Source organism: Oncorhynchus gorbuscha, unplaced genomic scaffold, assembly GCF_021184085.1.
Source record: "Oncorhynchus gorbuscha isolate QuinsamMale2020 ecotype Even-year unplaced genomic scaffold, OgorEven_v1.0 Un_scaffold_2:::fragment_4:::debris, whole genome shotgun sequence".
Lineage (NCBI taxonomy): Eukaryota > Metazoa > Chordata > Actinopteri > Salmoniformes > Salmonidae > Oncorhynchus > Oncorhynchus gorbuscha.
The window spans coordinates 63,815-81,491 of NW_025745005.1; the positions used below are offsets into that span (position 1 = coordinate 63,815).

Sequence of the window (17,677 nt, forward strand, 5' to 3'; positions counted from 1 at the left end):
TTAATATAAGGAATACAAACATGGTCTCTTTTTTGTTTTCTTGAGTAAGGCAGCTCCAAAATGGAGGTGTTTCAGCCTAGCCAAATGCTTTCTGTGGTGGTGGGGCAAGCCAGCAGAAAATACGGAGCGTTGCGCTGTGATTGGCTCAGTGCGGAGAGCTAGAAAATTCAAGCCCCTTGGGTGCTGCCATATAGTTACATTAGAAGTGCCCATCCAAGAAGTCTCAAGGTCATTGGCCACAGATAAAATTACATCAAATCACATATCTACAGTAGCTTTGATTGGACTGATCATGTCAACATCATACTTTCAAAATCTTAGCTAGCAGTCAACATCATGAATTAAGTCGACAATCTACTGGCAAATCCTTTTTAATCCTTGTCATATGAAGAGAAATTATAGATAAAACGTACCGGTACTCAATGGTCATTGGACATAAAATTACACAACAAGTTGGAAATCACAAATTCAGTGAATGGAAGGAATCAGTGGCTAACTGCAAGCATAGCAAAGCAATCGCTAGCCTGCTATTCAGTGGAGTGGCTGTGTGGTCCCAAGTCTGGGTTTAAGGGTCTCTTTTCCAAGCTTTAAATGAAAAACATTCAACATTGGTCATGCTGTCAAAGAGGGATGATTTGACCCACGCTCAAAACAACTTAACTCTGAACTGGGAATTCTGACAACTGGGAACTCGGGGGGGAGAAAACTAGCTCCGACTGGGAAAATATGTTTTGAATGCTCATCCATCTCGGGAATTGTAAGTCGGGAACTCAGGCCTCTTTCTAGAGCTACTTGTGGCTTGTGAAGATCACAGATGTCATCATGATTCAACCTCCCCCTCAAGAGTTCTCAGTTGTCTTGATAGCACCATAAATCCAGAGAATGCCAGACTTTGATGACAAAATTTGCCCACGAAGGACCGCCGCGCCACCTTCCTGTTCAAGTGAGCACAACAAGGCGAGTCCAAATATGCTGCATAATGATGTAATATGCCATTTCTCCTTCGCCAAGATAACCCATCCACCTGACAGGTGTGGCATATCAAGAAGCTGATTAAACTGCATCCTCAATACTCAAGTGCTGGGGACAATAAAAAATGAAAAGCAGCCAACAAGTACTCAGCATACGTTAGAACTCCTTCAAGACTGCTAGAAAAGCATTCCAGATTAAGATGGTTAAGAGAATATGTAATTTCATAGTGTTGATGCCTTCACTACTGTTCCTACAATGTAGAAAATAGTAAAAATAAAGAAAAACCCTGGAATGAGTAGGTGTCCAAACTTTTGACAGGTACTGTATATGAACATGAAACAGAGTTTATGCCTTTATAGATAATGGACATTAAAGCTTTAAAATAGCCAACATTAAAATTTATGTTTTATATATATAAAAAACAGTTTGACAACCATGTGTGTAAACTTTAAAATTATATCAAACTCAACCGTTTATCTTTTTCAGTGATGAAGACAGATGTCTCATGGTAGGGTGGGGTATGCAAAATGGGTCAACTTTGAGCACCTTTATCTCCTTAATATTTTGGCATTCAGGTCCGAAAGGTCACTTTCTGACCCCTTCTTCCGTGGGTGAACATGTATGGAAGGTGTTGTTCAAATCAAAAGGGGTGCAGTCAGAAAGTGATCAAAATCATATGGAACAACCCTTTACTCAAAAATGCACTAATAATCACAGTAAACTACAAAAATATTCAAAAGTGCAATTGGTCAACATTAAACACTCAATAATTTGGTCAGATTTGATTTACATATTTTCTGTGGACTAATTTTAAAACATGAATTAAAATGTTGTTCAAGTACACTGTTACAATTCATATAGGGAAATCAGTCAAAGTCAATACATTAATTGGGCCCTCATCGATGGGTTTCACATGACTGGGAATAAAGATATGCTATGCTTCTGTTGGATCAGAAAACCAGTCAGTATCAGGTGTGACCACCATTTGACTCATGCAGCGCAACACATCTTCTTCACATAAACTTGATCAGGCTGTTGCTTGTGGAATGTTGTTCCACTCCTTTTCAATGGCTGCATATTGGTGGGAACTGGAATACACTGTCGTACACGTCAATCCAGAGCATCCCAAACATGCTCAGTGGGTTACAAAATGTTCTCTCTAATTTTGGGGGGCACTGAGCACATTTTTGCTCGTGACCAGAAACTTTAACATAGTGAGAATTTTGTGCAACCTCCGGCATTTGTTTACAGTGAACACTGAGGCCGTACCCTTACAGTTTGACAGTAGCCAATAGGCCATTGTGGTTTTGAGCATAATGTAGGCCTCCCAACAAAACCAATGGAACGAATCCCATAACATTTTCACACGGAATAAGCTTTTAATTTATAGGATCTAGCCTATATGTGGTGTTCAGTGCAGGCCTATATTGCATGAGACATTTAAAAACGTTTTTTACATTACGTTTCTTACTTGGTCTGTAACACCATGGGCCAAATATCTGACTGTAAATTGCATTCATTGAACAATGCAAGAAGTGGCTTTACAAAATAAAATATATTATCACCATGCAGAAATTTGACAATGTATGCTACCCCTCTGCCCATTGCCGTATTTGCATATTCAAGCCTGTCTCAAAATACAACACTGCTCCTTTAATTAAGACATGCTTTTTGCCTGACCGGCTTTTCAAAGACAGCTTAAAATGTAGCCTACACGTTTTGTGCTCTTGTATGAAGCAGCAACTCCCCATTGCTGACCTATACGCGTATCTATAACTGGGATAATAACTCGATAACTAGCAAAGAATAGCTACAAATCTGCGCTCTGATCTGACAAGCGCATTACCTCGCGAGTGATTGAAAGAGCGCAAGTGGGCTACCCACGCCAATAGAATTCTACTCCGTTGCGCTCTGGCTCTGCCTACAACAAAATCAAAGACACAAACTTGCAAAGTTAGATTTGTTTTGGTTGGTTGCATTGAAAAGTCGTTTATGTTGATTCGATCACAGAAAAAACGTTGATCTATATAGTGCAAATGAATGGTGCGAACTCAATGAAGTTCAATCGTTTGCGTCTCTGTGCAGCATGACATTTCTTTCGCGCGGCAGTCCTGAAGGAAAGGTGAGGTCGCGGTACGTTGGTGACATGTCTGGTGAGTATGCAGGCCATGGAGGAACTGGGACATTTTCAGCTTCCAGGAATTGTGCACATATCCTTGCTACATGGGGCTGTGCAGAATCATGCTGAAACATTGGGTGATGGCGGCAGACAATGGGCTTTGAGATCTCATCTCGGAAGTCTGTGCTTTTAAATTGCCATCGATAAAATGCAATTGTGTTCGTTGTCCTTAGCTTATGCCGGCACTTTCGCAAACCCACAGTTTCATCAGCTGTCCTGGTGGCTGGTCTCAGACAATCCTGCATGTGAATAAGCCGGATGTGGAGGTTCTGGGCGTGGTTACAGGTGATCTGTGGTTGTACTGCCATATTATCAAAAAGGACTGAGACAGTTTATGGTAGAGAATTGAACATTAAATTCTCTGGCGGACATTCCTGCAGTCAGCATGCAAATTGCATGCACCCTCAAAACTTGAGAAAAACTGCACGTTTTTAGAGTAGCCTTTTGTCCCCAGCACAAGGTGCACCTGTGTACAGATCATGGTTTAATCAGCTTCTTGATATATCTCACCGGTCAGGTGGATGAATTTTCTTGGCAAAGGAGAAATGCTCACTAGAGGGATGTAAACAAATGTGTGCACAAAATAAGATAATTAAGTTTTTTGTGCATATGGACAATTTCTGGAATCTTTTATTTAAACTGATGAAACCAACCATTTGCTTCACATGTTGCGTTTAAATTTTTGTTCAGTATAGTACCAGCCAGTCATGAGTAAAGTACATACAGCTCAAATCTTCAGTTCCCTAATGGGAATAACACATTCCAAATATATTATGTAGTACTATTTTAACATTCACTCAGCCTCACACGTAATAAAAAGTTCAATATTGAAAACATCCAATGCACTGGCCTTGCTTAAGTACTCATGATATAGAAATTATTTTGATAAACGATGACATTTTTGTTTTGCTGATTCATATTTAAACTAAAAGCTACATTTTTGGGGAGACATCACCTCATCTAACTAACATTGAGGAGAAAATATAAAGATTATCGTGGCTGAAGCATCCATGAGATTATTGTACTTACATTTTCACATTTCATCAAATACCAAACCATTCAGAGTGTTATAGGATTTCAAAATTTAAAAAAATAAATAAATAAAAGTACAGAAGTTGTGTGATTAGTGATTTATGGACATTTCCACAGCAGTTCGAGGTGCCTATAAAAACATTACTATTCAAAGTGCAATTATAAGAGTAGGTATAACGAAACGGAAACAATGTGCTTGGTTTATATATTATTGTGGAGAGATTGTGTACACACACACACCCCCCAGTCAGAAGTTGACACAACTACTCATTCCAGGGTCTTTCACACTCTTGGCATTCTCTCAACCAGCTTCATGAGGTAGTCACCTGGAATGCAAGTTCATTTGTGGAATTTCTTTCCTTATTAATGTGTTTGAGCCAATCAGTTGTGTTGTGACAAGGTAGGGGTGGTATACAGAAGATTGCCCTATTTGGTAAAAGACAAAGTCCATGTTATGGCAACAACAGCTCAAATAAGCAAAGAGAAAATGACAGTCCATCATTACTTAAGCCATGAAGGTCAGTCAATTTGGAAAATGTAAAGAACTTGGAACGTTTCTTCAAGTGCAGTCGCAAAAACCATCACTCACCATGATGAAACCGTCTCTCATGAGGACCGCCACAGGGAATGAAGACAGAGTTACCTCTGCTGCAGAGGATAAGTTCATTAGCGTTAAGTGCACCTCAGAAATTGCAGCCCAAATAAATGCTTCACAGAGTAACAGTAACATCAACTGTTCAGAGGAAACTGCAGGAATCAGGCCTTCATGTTCGAATTGCTGCAAAGAAACCACTGCTAAAGGACACCAATATGAAGAAGAGACTTGCTTGGACCAAGAAACACAAGCAATGGACATGAGACCAGTGGAAATCTGTAAACAGATGATCTCCACATGTGGTTCCCACCGTAAAGCATGGAGGAGGTGGTGTGATGGTGCTTTGCTGGTGACACTGATTGATTTTGAATTCAAGGAACACTTAATCTGCATGGCTACCACAGCATTCTGCAGTGATACGCCATCCCATCTGGTTTACGCCTAGTGGGACTATCATTTGTTTTTCAACAGGACAATGACCCAACACACCTCCAGGTTGTGTAAGGGCTATTTGACCAAGAAGGAGAGTGATGGAATGCTGCATCAGATGACCTGGCCTCCACCCAATTGAGATGGTTTGGGATGAGTTGGACCACAGAGTGAAGGAAAAGCAGCCAACAAGTGCTCAGTATATGTGGGAACTCATTCAAGACTGTTTGAAAAGCATTCCAGGTGAAGCTGGTTGAGAGAACACCAAGAGTGTGCAAAGCTGTCAAGGCAAAGGGTGGCTACTTTGAAGAATCTAAAATCTATTTTGATTTCTTTTTTGGTTACTACATGAATCCATGTGTTGTCATAGTTGAAAGTTTAAAAAAAAATAGTAAAAAACAAAGGAAAACCCTTGAATGAGTAGGTGTGTCTAAACTTGACTGGTACTGTATATAGTGCCTTCAGAAAGTACTCAGACATTTCACATTTTGTTAGGTTACAGCTTTATTCTAAAACTGATTACATTGTTCTGTGTGCCTTTCCAAATCATAACCCATAAACAACAAAGCAAAAACAGTTGACATTTTTGCTAATTCCTAAAAATAATGAAATGTCACATTTACATAAGTTGTCAGATCCTTTACTCAGTACTTTGTTGAAGCACCTTTGGCAGCAATTACATCCCTGAGTCTTATTGGGTATGAAGCGACAAGCTAGGCACACCTGTATTTGGGGAGATTCTCCCATTCTTCTCTGCAGATTCTCTCAAGCTCTTTCAGGTTGGATGGGGAGCATTGCTGCACAATTATTTCCAGCTCTCGCCAGAGATTTCCAATCGGGTTCAAGTCCGGGCTCTGGCTGGGCCACTTAAGGACATTGGGACTCCGGCATTGTCTTGCTGTGCGTTTAGAGTCATTGTCCTGTTGGAAGGTGAACCTTCTCTCCAGTCTGAGGTCCTGAGCAGGTTTTCATATGGATCTTTACATTTTGCTCCATTCAGCTTTCCCTCGATCTGGTCTAGTTTCCCAGTCCCTGCCACTGAAAAACATCCCCACAGCATGATGCTGCCACCACAATAAGGATGGTGCCAGCTTTCCTCCAGACATGACGATTGGCATTCAGGCCAAAGAGTTCAATCTTGTTTTTCATGGTCTGGAGTCTTTCAGGTGTCATTTGGCAAACTCCAAGTGGGCTGTCATATGCCTTCTGAGTAGTGGCTTCGTCTGGCCCCTGTACCATAAAGGCCTGATTGGTAGAGTGCTGAAGAGATGTTTGTCCTTCTGGAAGGTTCTCCCATCTCCACAGAGGAACTCTAGAGCAGAGTCAGTGACCATCGAGTTCTTGGTCACCTCCCTGACCAAGGCCATTCTCCCCCGTTTGGCCAGCTCTAGGAGTTTTGGTGGTTCAAAACTTCTTCCATTTAAGAAGGATGGGGGCCAATGTGTTGTTGGGGACCTTCAATACTGCATAAATGTCTTGGTACCCTTCCCCAGATCTGTGCCTCGACACAATCCTGTCTCGGAGCTCTACAGGCAATTCCTTCAACCTCATGGCTTGGTTTTGCTCTGACATGCATATAGACAGATGTGAGCCTTTCCAAATCATGTCCAATCAATTTAATCTATCACAGGTTGGACTCCAATCAAGTTGTAGAAACATTAAGGATGATCAATGGAAACAAGATGCACCTGAGCTCAATTTCGAGTCTTATACTTATGTAAATGTGATATTTCAGTTTTTTTTTTTATTATAGGCACCTCAAATTTATAAACCTGTTTTCATTAGAGTTGTGTACAGATCGGTGAGGACATAATTTTTAAATATATATACATACATACACACACATATAATCAATAATATAATCAATTTTAGAATAAGGCTGTAACGTAACAAAAATGTGGGAAAAGTCAAGGGGGCTGAATACCTTTCGAAGGCACTGTATACACACACACACACACACACACACACACACACACACACACACACACACACACACACACACACACACACACACACACACACACACACACACACACACACACACACACACACACACACACACACACACACACACACACACACACACACACATGTTTAAGAGCAATCATGTAAAAGTAATCTTGAAATATGGAAAAGAGCAAAAAGAAATAATCACAACCGGCAAATTCCTATAAAGCAACCCATCTTCTCTACATACCCCCAAAACCTGGCGGAAAACTCCAAACCCTTCCCAGAACTATTCTTGATGTCAGTTTGGTTGTCAGTGGTTAATCAAAGTGTCTTAGTGTTGAGTAGCTTAAGGTATGTGCGGATGGCCTGCCTCGTCAGCCAGGTTGAGGATATAGCCAGCTACGTCGTCCTCTGTAGGGGCATCAGGCATCACCCACGACTCATTGGCAGCGGTCACTTGCAAGCGGCATATCGGACAATTCCTGCTCTGCCCACTCCTATGAAAACAAACCAGATAATTGGGTACATTTACATGGACACTGATTAATGTAGGTTGATTAAAACCTCTGTATGCTTTGCAAGAACAATTTCCCTAATAATTCTGTTTAAAAAGGACATCAGGCCTAAATTAGGCTACCCGAAGGGACTTTAGTGAATCCCGAAAATAACCAATCAAAATAAATGTGCTATCAAGTCTAGCATTTCATTAAAACAATATAATACAAAGACGATACAAAGGGCCGCTCCTATCAGTGGGTCTTCTGGGCAGTGGATGCGCTGAACCCCCACCCGATTGCCCCTGGCCCAATGGGATTTTCCAAGGGTGGGAAGAACCAAGCCCCACCCGATTGCCCCTGGCCCAATGGGATTTTCCAAGGGTGGGAAGAACCAAGCCCCACCTGATTGCCCAGGCGGGCATGGAAGTGAGCGTACCCATAACCACCAGACCAGCGCACATACCGCCCACAGCGTGAAACAAAAAAAAACATACATGACTAAACACAAAACATACAATCACAGCCCCACACTCACCCCTGATTGAAGGATCTCAAACCTTTATAAAAAATGTGCAAGTGTGCATGTATCTATTCCAACCTTCAAACAGCCACAGATCAACCCATTTCTCCCGGTAAATCATTATTGTACCATTTCCTCTGGCAATACATACCTCCAATCTACCATGGTGTCTCACTAGGGACTTGGACCTCCCCATCTGCAACCAAAAATGCTCCAAAATCAAGCCACAGATGGAGAGAACCAAAAGAGATGCTCTATTGATTCGGTTTCCTTGTGGCAGCCTGCACCGGTCTGACTGTTCAATGCCCCATATACTGAGCATTCTTTTGTAGTGAGAATTTGATATAACAGCTTAAATCTAAGTTTTGTATATCAGTTCATAAAACCAATGTCATGGTATTGGGACTTAGAAAATTTGTTCCCAACTATCTTGAATTTTATGAAGCATAGTTGTCAAACCTCTTGACCGTAAGTGAAAATTATATATTTTACAATTTATATTGGTCATTTTACGTCATTGATACTGTACTTTTTAATTGGTGGCAGACAAACTAACTAATTAATTCCTCTCTTTCAAGTAATTGCTTCTTCCATTTGTGGCAGAGCTGTGATAAGTTGGTTATTTAAGCAATAAGGCTCGAGGGGGTGTAGTATATGGCCAATATACCACGGCTCGGGCTGTTCTTATGCAAGACGCAACGTGGAGTGCCTGTATACAGCCCTTAGCGGTGGTTTATTGGCCATATACCCTAAACCCCCGAGGTGCCATAATGCCATTATAAACTGGTTACCAACTTAGAGCAGTAAAAATATATGTTGTCATACCCATGGTATAAGGTCTGATATACCACGGCTGTCTGCCAAATCAGCATTCAAGGCTCGAACCACCCAGTTTATAATTCTTTTATGCCATGACATTGTTGAATACTTGTTTCTGATTGGCTTGAAGGGCATTTAAGAGCGTACATTATTTCCCTATAAACACAGTATATTTGCACAGTAGAATTCAATGGCTATAATAATGGCTGTTGATTGTCTTGAATGACCGTTCCTATTCAAAATTTCCAGCTAAAACAATACATTTAATAAAATTGTTGTATAAATATCCTAAAGCAAAATGATACAATATCTGATTAAATCGCTTTAGAAAGGGGCACAAGACAGGAAGGCTAAGGGCGCTGCAGTACAGCGCCCTTAACACTGCGCCACCCGAGAGGCCAATCTGCTATAATTAACACAATCTAATGATTAACTATTTAAATAGCATGGCCTACTGAATTTTTTTAAAGACCAAGTGGCAAACAATAATGCAGGCACTAGGGATGGGAGTGTGAGCAGGCGGGTCTGGGCAGATGAGATATGACTACAAGTTATCATTCGGATGTATAAAAGTTTGTTTTTGTTTTTTTGGGAAAAAAAGAAAAAAAGGAAGAAAAAAATATTTAAAAAATCTTTCAATGGCATATAGTTCATTCTTACATGTTCTAGGTTTGAGCTGCTTTTGAAAGCAAAAGCAGGAATTGAAAACACTGGCATTGTTGAATTAGATTTTATAATAGCAAGGTAGGACTAATGGTTTGATTAGCTAAACTAGCACATCTGTTCGGTTACCAAGGCAACTACGGTCACCATCTGGTAAACTTGCTAGCTACTTCAGTGGATGTCGAACACATTTCTACCGGCAAATGTTTTAAATTATAGCCATTGGTAACTTGGTGCTCTATGCTTTCTCTGGCAAATAATGCAACTCCATGGAAGGTCAGTTCAACTCCCCTAGCACGTCATGGAACACACCTTCCACGTCGTTCATTATTTCCCAAAGAACGCATAGCCCCTCATTGTGTATTCATCTCCATTCACCTTGATTAATTGCTTGCGTGACAATTTTACCATCGTTGTTTACAAATGTCATGATACATTCTCTCCAAGAAAATTGGTTTATCCATATATATATATATGCCATCTCTTCTGGAGGATGGAATTGTAGCCAACTCTGTACCACTTCATTTAAGAAGGAGCGTTAAGAGCAAAGAGACCCATTTTAAATATTTGATGCGCTTCTCTTAGTAGCCTACTGGAAAACCAGTTTGGATTTAGATACAGTTTCAGTATAATGGAAGCTTTTTTTGTGATAAAGTTTGTTTTATTGTGAAATAATACCAAAATTAAATGACAACCCCCCTCCCCTATCCCAATCCGAGGATCTAAGGGATCAAATTAAATAAACATACATGAAAAAAATGACAGAAAGAAACTAAAGCGACACATCAAAGTGTTTCAGCGGAAAGAAGGATTCGGTTCAAAGAAGGGGTTGGAACAGAAACTACTTTCCAATCGTTTCATTCTGAGCAGAAGCAGAATTTCTCATTCCGTTCCACTGTTCAGACCAGCAAAAATAAAGTATAAAAGCTACCAGGTTCATTAAGAGGGAACAATATACAGGAAGCGTCATTCAAAATGTTGATATGAAACAGCTGACGAGGAGTCACATAGGTCCTGTGTAAAAATGACAATGGATGTTGGTGATCAGGATTCAGAGAAGCGTGTTGAATATTAGACTGCACACGATCCCAGCTAAAACACTTATCCTGGAAGAAATCTTATCCACAAAGAGGTTTATAAGAAATGTACACTAGAAACAATTACCCTTTTGTTTTGCTCCTTAAACTCAAAATCTTATGCATAGGATGTGGCATCAAATCTGACTGCCATGGTACCCAAGTTCAGACAGAAGGTTTGTATATGAAAACTATTTCTAATATTCACAATTAGGTTTTACACGCTCACGTCACTCGCACATAAGGCTCCTGCAAGCACATGCGCAGACACAGCTGGCACTCCGATTAAGGTGTTTACATGTCCTAACTATCTGATCAAATTGCAGAGAAACATAGGCGTTAGAATCGAACATGCTCAATGACAACAGACCTCGTGACAACAGATTTATCAGTGGGACCACTGTGGAAAGTGTCGGTGTCTCTTACCACTTGTCAATGCACTTTTGACAGAAGCTGTGAGCACAGGGCAGAATGAGGTCAGATTTACCATCCATGCAGATGCAGCACTCCTCCTCATCAGTTAACTGCTTCACCCTGTAGGGGAATACACACAATGGCAGCCAGTCGTAGACTTGCCTCCAGTTCCAGACTTCCTCACATTACGGAACAAGACTTGGAAGGATGGCAATGCAAGACTTCCCACAGACGCACACTGAACTACTAACCTGCCCATCCACATGCTGGCCTGGCAGGAGTCCCCTGACGGGAGGCTGGCGCCCTCTGCTGACAGCACCTCCACTGCCTGACTGGTGATGTCATGGTACAGCTGGATGAACTGATACAGGTTCATGATGCGAGACGCCTCCACCATCCCATTCTCTTTGTTGATCTGCCAGAGCACAGCGAAACAACACAAACATGTTTCAATCTCAAAAACACACATGCCATGAATACAAATGTGCCAACAACACACACATTACTGGTTGAAAAACACACATTTCCCCTAAAAAAAAATAAAAAAATAGCGAGAGTGGAGACTGATTCACAATGACATGTCACCCTCAAGAGACCAACTTTTGTCCCTTTCTCACCTTGGTACAAACTATCCTCACAGCCACTTTCCACAGAGCAGAGGTGTCCGAGCCAGTCTGAACTTCAAAGATCAGGTGTTTTTGCTGTCCAGCTGCTAGCTTAGCCGTCCTGTCCAGTTGACAGTCATGGAGAAACATTTTTACTCAACAAATGATCCAATGACAACTTAACACTGCCCCCTAACCCTCCTCAGTTTATATCACTCACTGCCTGTGAAAGCCACATTCACACCAGCAAGGCCTACTGATTGGGGAAGGACTAGGTTAAATCCTAACAGGGAGAGAGTGCTCTAAGCTCTTGATTAAGGTTCATAACCTGAATTATGTCAGTTAATAAGTAGCGTTATAAGTGGATAATGTTCAAGAAGTGCCAGCGGAGGAGCTGGATGTTACTTGGGGGAATTAGTTCCCCATCTGTAAATGAACTGGGAAATATTGTTATTCTCTTTGTAGAGTTGGATATTATCATCGTCATCTATTTGTTTAAAGACTAAGTACAAAGCAAACAAGGACTACATTGACGGTCACGACATGGCCGGCCTTACACGTCATTGAGCTCTGCCACCCTGGCCAGGAACTCCTCGTAGTTGAGATAGCCGCTGTCGCGTACCAGCCCAGCATGCTTCACCAGCTTCTCAGGTAGACGGGTCATCACCGCCTGGCCTGAGATCTGCTGGCCCATCCCAACCGCGCTCAAAGAACAGCACTATGCAGTGTGGCCTGACCGAGGGAAACAAAAGCAAAGTCACCAAGTAATTTACCTACGGTCTTTAGAGCAAGGATCTCCCAAACTTTTTTGGCCCACGACCCCATTTTGATATTTTTAAAAAGTTAATGACCCAACCCTGTTAAAAAAAATGTGATGTAATCAACTGCCAATGTTTACCAATGTTACTTGGGGCTGTGACAGTCTATTACAAATCAGTCTGAAATACTATCAAAAGTGCTGTCAATCTGAAGAAAGTATGGTTTGACGTGACAGAAATGCATCAGAACATTGTTAAATTCATCAGGTAATAATTTTGTATGATCTTCTGTGTAGAAAAGATCACCATTGATTAGGTTATTCCCCCCAGTCTGATTTAGTGCCTGGTCTTGTCCAGTCTGTTCTAATGAGACTTGTGGGCATTGTAGAGGGAAACAGAAAGTCTTATCTTTCTGTGATGGGGTCATAATCTTTTGTACCTTAAACTGTTCAAAAGATAGCGCCACATTTTTAGGAAGAAAACAGAAACCACTGTTTATTACAACCACACCTAGTTTCTCTCGCAACTCCATTTTCAAATCAAGCAACCCCACATGGGGTCACATCCCCTAGATTGGGAAGCGCTGCTTAAGAGGGAACTCAGTGAAGGACTTATCCCAGCGTTGTAGCCTACTATCTGAGTGTTTTCAGACTTCTACCAGCCAAAGGGTATTATTTAGATAATAAATAACCGCCCCCCTCCCTTTTCGTGATTACAATCTTGCCTCATCCCGGCAACTCAGGCTCGGGAGAGGTGAAGGTCAATTCACACATCCTCCAAAACATGACCCACCAAAACGCTTCTTAACCTGGAAGCCACCAATGTGTCAGAGGAAACACGATCGAAGTCAGCCTGCAGGCGCCCGACACCACAAGGAGCCACTAGAGCGCGATGAGCCAAGTAAAGCCCCCCTGGCCAAACCATCCCTTAACCCGGACGACTCTGGGCCAATTGCACGCCACCCTATGGGACTCCCGGTCACAGCTGGTAATGACACAGCCTCGGATCGAACCCTAGGCTGTAGTGACGTCGCAATACTGCGACGCAGCGCCACTCGGGAGGCCCATTTGTGAACATTTGTAATGGGTTGGACCCAAATAAATTGAGGCAGGTAGTGTTTCACAAAATAGCCAAATATACCTGGCTAGCTAGGATTTAGCCCTTCATCGTCACTCAGTTCCATTACATTACACATAAGAGTAATTGGAGCGACGCTCAAGTCTGAACATTAACAGCGTTTGCGTTACAGTTTTGGAAGCATGAGGACCTTATCTTTCATATCAGTGAGAAATAATAAATAAAACTAAAAAAGTTTGAATTCATACACACCTATCTAGGGTTACAGCGCTTGTTTACGGAAAATAGACGGATTGGCTGCGTTGGCCTAGGTCTACTACACACCTTGACAGATCCTCAGCATTACGCCTTCTGATCTCCTCTGATCCTGGCAAGCTTAACCTCTCTCTCACATTGGGCACTTCTATGTCGAGCTATCTTCACTGATTTAACAGTACCCAACTTCTTTTCTACCCAGTCTGATACCATCTATGGGTCCACCAAACGGCAGGGAGCCTCATTCTCAACAAAAAAAAAAATGTCACTCCCACTGGGCCAGATTCATCCTTTGCATGAACAAGGAGAGGCAACCGCAGATAATTCATCCTCACTCTCGTCAGGTTAAATTTTTGCCCTGACAGCAGAGTGCGGTTTGTACTTGGCGCCATTCTTCCTCAGCACACATATTCCCTCTGCACTCGGCTCTTCTCCCTCACTGTCCATAACCACGTCTATCCATTCAACACGCTCTTACCATGCCTTCATCCGTTATATTCAGGGCCGGCTCTAAGGCATAGAAAAGCCGTAGAAAAGCACCCCCCCACAGATGAAATTTGGATCCCAGGGCGGGGTCAAAGTTACATTTTACTCACAAAAAAAAGTTGTTCACTTTTGCAGACAGCAAGCTTTACTAAGTTTTGGTCGTGGCGCACTGAATAATTATAGCTAGTTGCAAGCTTTAATCAGCATGGATATCCGAAAATGACTGGGCACTGCCAAGAGCAAAAATAATTGAGGACCATCATGTAGAGACAGATGCCGAGCTCACCAAGCAACTTGCTAGCCCGGCCACTGAGGTTGACGAGCCGATCAGCAAAATGTAATACCCACCCATCTCCCACCACTGCCTGCTGACCAACAAGATCGAGAAGAGCCCGGGCCTAGCGCCAGCAGCAAGAGGGCAACATTACAACAAGCACCTGCACCGCCGTTACCCCAGTCACTAGCGCCTGACGACCTCAGTGATGAGGAGCCAGCACAGGTTTGTCTTGACACTTTCCCCGAGTCGCATTTTCAGTGGGAGAAAGCAGTCATTTGTAGCACCTGTTTCAAGGTCTGCATTTGGTTGTGGCGCATGCTATGCCGTCTGAGGCGATATAGGAAGTTTCAATGTGTGTAGCTGCCTGAGCAATTTATTCAGGAAAGCCACAGTGGCTGCACAGTACACTGGGGGAAAAAACAGGAAAAAAACAAACGTATTGATCAGAGGGGAACTGGCCACCTCGCCACGGTGTCAGTCACTATGAAACTCAGTGACATCAAATCTACTAAACTCAAATTGGCACAGATGTGACACTTGAGGTCACAGGCTTATTGAAAGCACTGGCAGATCCAAGCTTTACATTTATAAAACTCAAAATCCTGGTCATCGAGTGGTGTAGTTGTCCTGGAGGGCAGGTAGTTTGCCCCCGGTGATGCGTTGTGCAGACCTCACTACCCTCTGGAGAGGCTTACGGTTGTGGGCGGAGCAGTTACCGATGTGTACGCCGAGGACCTTAACTTTCCACCTTCTCCACTGCTGTCCCGTCGATATGGATGGGGGTGCTCCCTCTGCCGTTTCCTAAAGTCCACGATCATCTCCTTTGTTTTGTTGGATAGTGTGAGGTCATCGCGCGGTAGCCTTCTGTCCATGGTACTGAATCATTGTTACGGCATGTGCTGTTTTAATAAGCGCTCTTGGGCCACCAGTCCTCATGTGGATTTATTTAGGTTCTAAAGCAATTCAAGTTGTGCCCGCCCCCGATGGATTTAAAAAGCCCCCTCCGGCATGTCATCCTGGAGCCGAACCTGACTGTAATGCTTGAGGAGCATGCACTGATGACATTTCTCCAAAATCCAACTTCCTCCTTAGCCCAATTTACAAGTCTGGCTATCTCAGGCCTCTCCATGCTTGCCAATACTGGTGCTCCTTCTCAGTGCTCCTCTCATGTGGAATGTATTTTCTAACCAACTATTTACATTGATTACAGCCGAAAGTTTAAATGTCACTTAATTCAGTCATCCTGAACTTGCTGCCGTAAGGAAAATGATATTTTCTTAAGCAAAGCGAGATGTTGTAAATGCAAATATTTCTGTGAGTGGAGAGTGGACTATCTGTGCTAATTAGCTATATAAGCGTCTCCGAACACCTGTGTACACCACAAACGTGTTGTCACTGACAACGTTTACATTGTGCACAGTATTCCAGCTAGTAGCTCATATCCCACTTAAGGTCTTATTCGGGATAATCTATTTTCATGCACCTTTGATATCCCGCTCATTAATATCCCAGTATTCATGAATAAACAGAATATTCCTAATTTAAGATCATATGGGTTAAATTGAATAGTAATTTAAATATGGACACAGGAGAAGTTATTTATTATTTCAGCATCTCTTGAGAAAATGTGAATGCCTGTATAATGTGTTATCTTTTACACTTATGGAACCAGACAGTATTTCAACCACATAAAATATGCACCCTAGACACACTTAAACGTGTGTCGTTCTCTTTTCATTTCCTTAAAACCTTTCAAACTGATGACTAACATTTTGCACAGGACCAATCTTGCTGTATTCCGTTTTCTTCCCGTCCCTAAAACGAAACAGACAACTTTACAGGTGTTAACTAGATTACTAATGCATTCATTCTATAGATGGAAGACATGATTATGGTGAGCACTACTATATTTAGTCTTCTGGGTCAACAAGTTATGACAAAAGAGTATCCAGAATAATAACGGGATATTGGTGTGCATGTAAACGTGGTCATTGAAAAATACTGTCGGCTGCAAAAGTGTACAGTGACGTGTGTATTTTGCATTTGTGAAATGAAAGTCAAGGGATTTATGTTTCTAGAATCAATTGAGAATCAATTCACGTTTAGATGGCGTATTTGTCTGTTTATTTGTTTCCAGAGCCTAATGCCGTTCAAACCGTACATAAGGTCGTTGGACTATCGACTGTGCCGCACAAGCACCCGGCAGAGTCAATATCCGCGGTTATAAACCCAGGGTCGTTAAGGTACTTAAGTTCATTATGTGGCTAGTCAGGACTGTTCCCTATCACGGCATTGATATGATTATCCATCAAACGTTAGCTTACGCCAATGTCGAAGTTCCCAGAAAAATCGCATCAACAATGTGAACGCTAACCAACGTTACACGCTGTTACGAATACGATACTAGTGGTAGAAATGTTATGTAATCAACTCTGCGAGCTAGCCAGCTAAGTTAGCTTGCCTTGACATGGAAAACTGTAACTGTTTGTTAGTCACATGAAAGGCTTGCCTATAGTTGTTGCAATTTATCTTTGGCATTTTACGGAATCTGGCACATAGCTACATAAACTTATGACTAACTAGCTAACGAACGTCAGTGTATTTCTTAGGTTCGGATGCTAACGTTAGCCAACAGAGGAAAACACGCACTTTTTTCAAAGCCCAAGCCCACATAAGATCATCGATCTACATTTGGTGATATAGGTTCAGCTTACCTGGTATGGCTACGTGTCAACATCGATTTTTTACGATCCACATACAATCAGCAACGTTTAATTTGTTTGGGAGTTTATGTTGTGGTTTTTAATAGCGCTAGTAGAGATGTCGCAGAATGATGACGAGAGAAAGTAGTGACCCGCAAACGTCGCAATGTCCTAACCTAACCATTTTAAATGTACACTTCAATGGGGTAGGGTCGTCCCAAAGATTCCGGATAGCAAGAACGATTTTAACGCAGATTACTGCTGGCGATCAAAATAAGCCTAATGAATTGATCAATTCAAATATGTATCAATGTTCTTAAATAAGGAAAGACAGAACTGGAAATTATGATCAAGGGGTGATAACATGGAAA

General features: G+C 42.0%; 1 protein-coding gene across 2 annotated transcripts; it reads right to left on the reverse strand.

Moving 5' to 3' along the window:
• Positions 1-7,178: 7,178 nt before the first annotated feature.
• On the reverse strand, positions 7,179-17,470 carry LOC124017358 (RING finger protein 141). 2 transcript variants are annotated; one of them, XM_046332609.1, is made up of 6 exons: positions 17,319-17,470; positions 12,309-12,483; positions 11,764-11,872; positions 11,398-11,561; positions 11,159-11,266; positions 7,179-7,654 (listed from the first exon to the last, which is right to left on the reverse strand). In XM_046332609.1, exons 2-6 carry the CDS (start codon positions 12,443-12,445, stop codon positions 7,504-7,506), a joined length of 669 nt encoding a protein of 222 aa, XP_046188565.1. In that variant the 5' UTR covers positions 12,446-12,483; positions 17,319-17,470; the 3' UTR covers positions 7,179-7,503. The 2 variants fall into 2 exon arrangements, with proteins under 2 accessions (XP_046188565.1, XP_046188566.1); XM_046332610.1 differs by lacking the exon at positions 7,179-7,654 and adding an exon at positions 10,377-10,670.
• Between the last annotated feature and the right edge of the window lie 207 nt (positions 17,471-17,677).

Coding starts and splice junctions, on each gene's coding strand:
- LOC124017358 (XM_046332609.1), bottom strand. CDS start 12,445: ATGGGCCAGCAGATCTCAGGCCAGGCGGTGATGACCCGTCTACCTGAG. Junction 11,873..12,308: donor GTGGCAGAGCTCAATGACGT/GTAAGGCCGGCC, acceptor TCAACTGGACAG/GACGGCTAAGCTAGCAGCTG. Junction 7,655..11,158: donor CAAAAGTGCATTGACAAGTG/GTAAGAGACACC, acceptor TTGTTTTCATAG/GAGTGGGCAGAGCAGGAATT.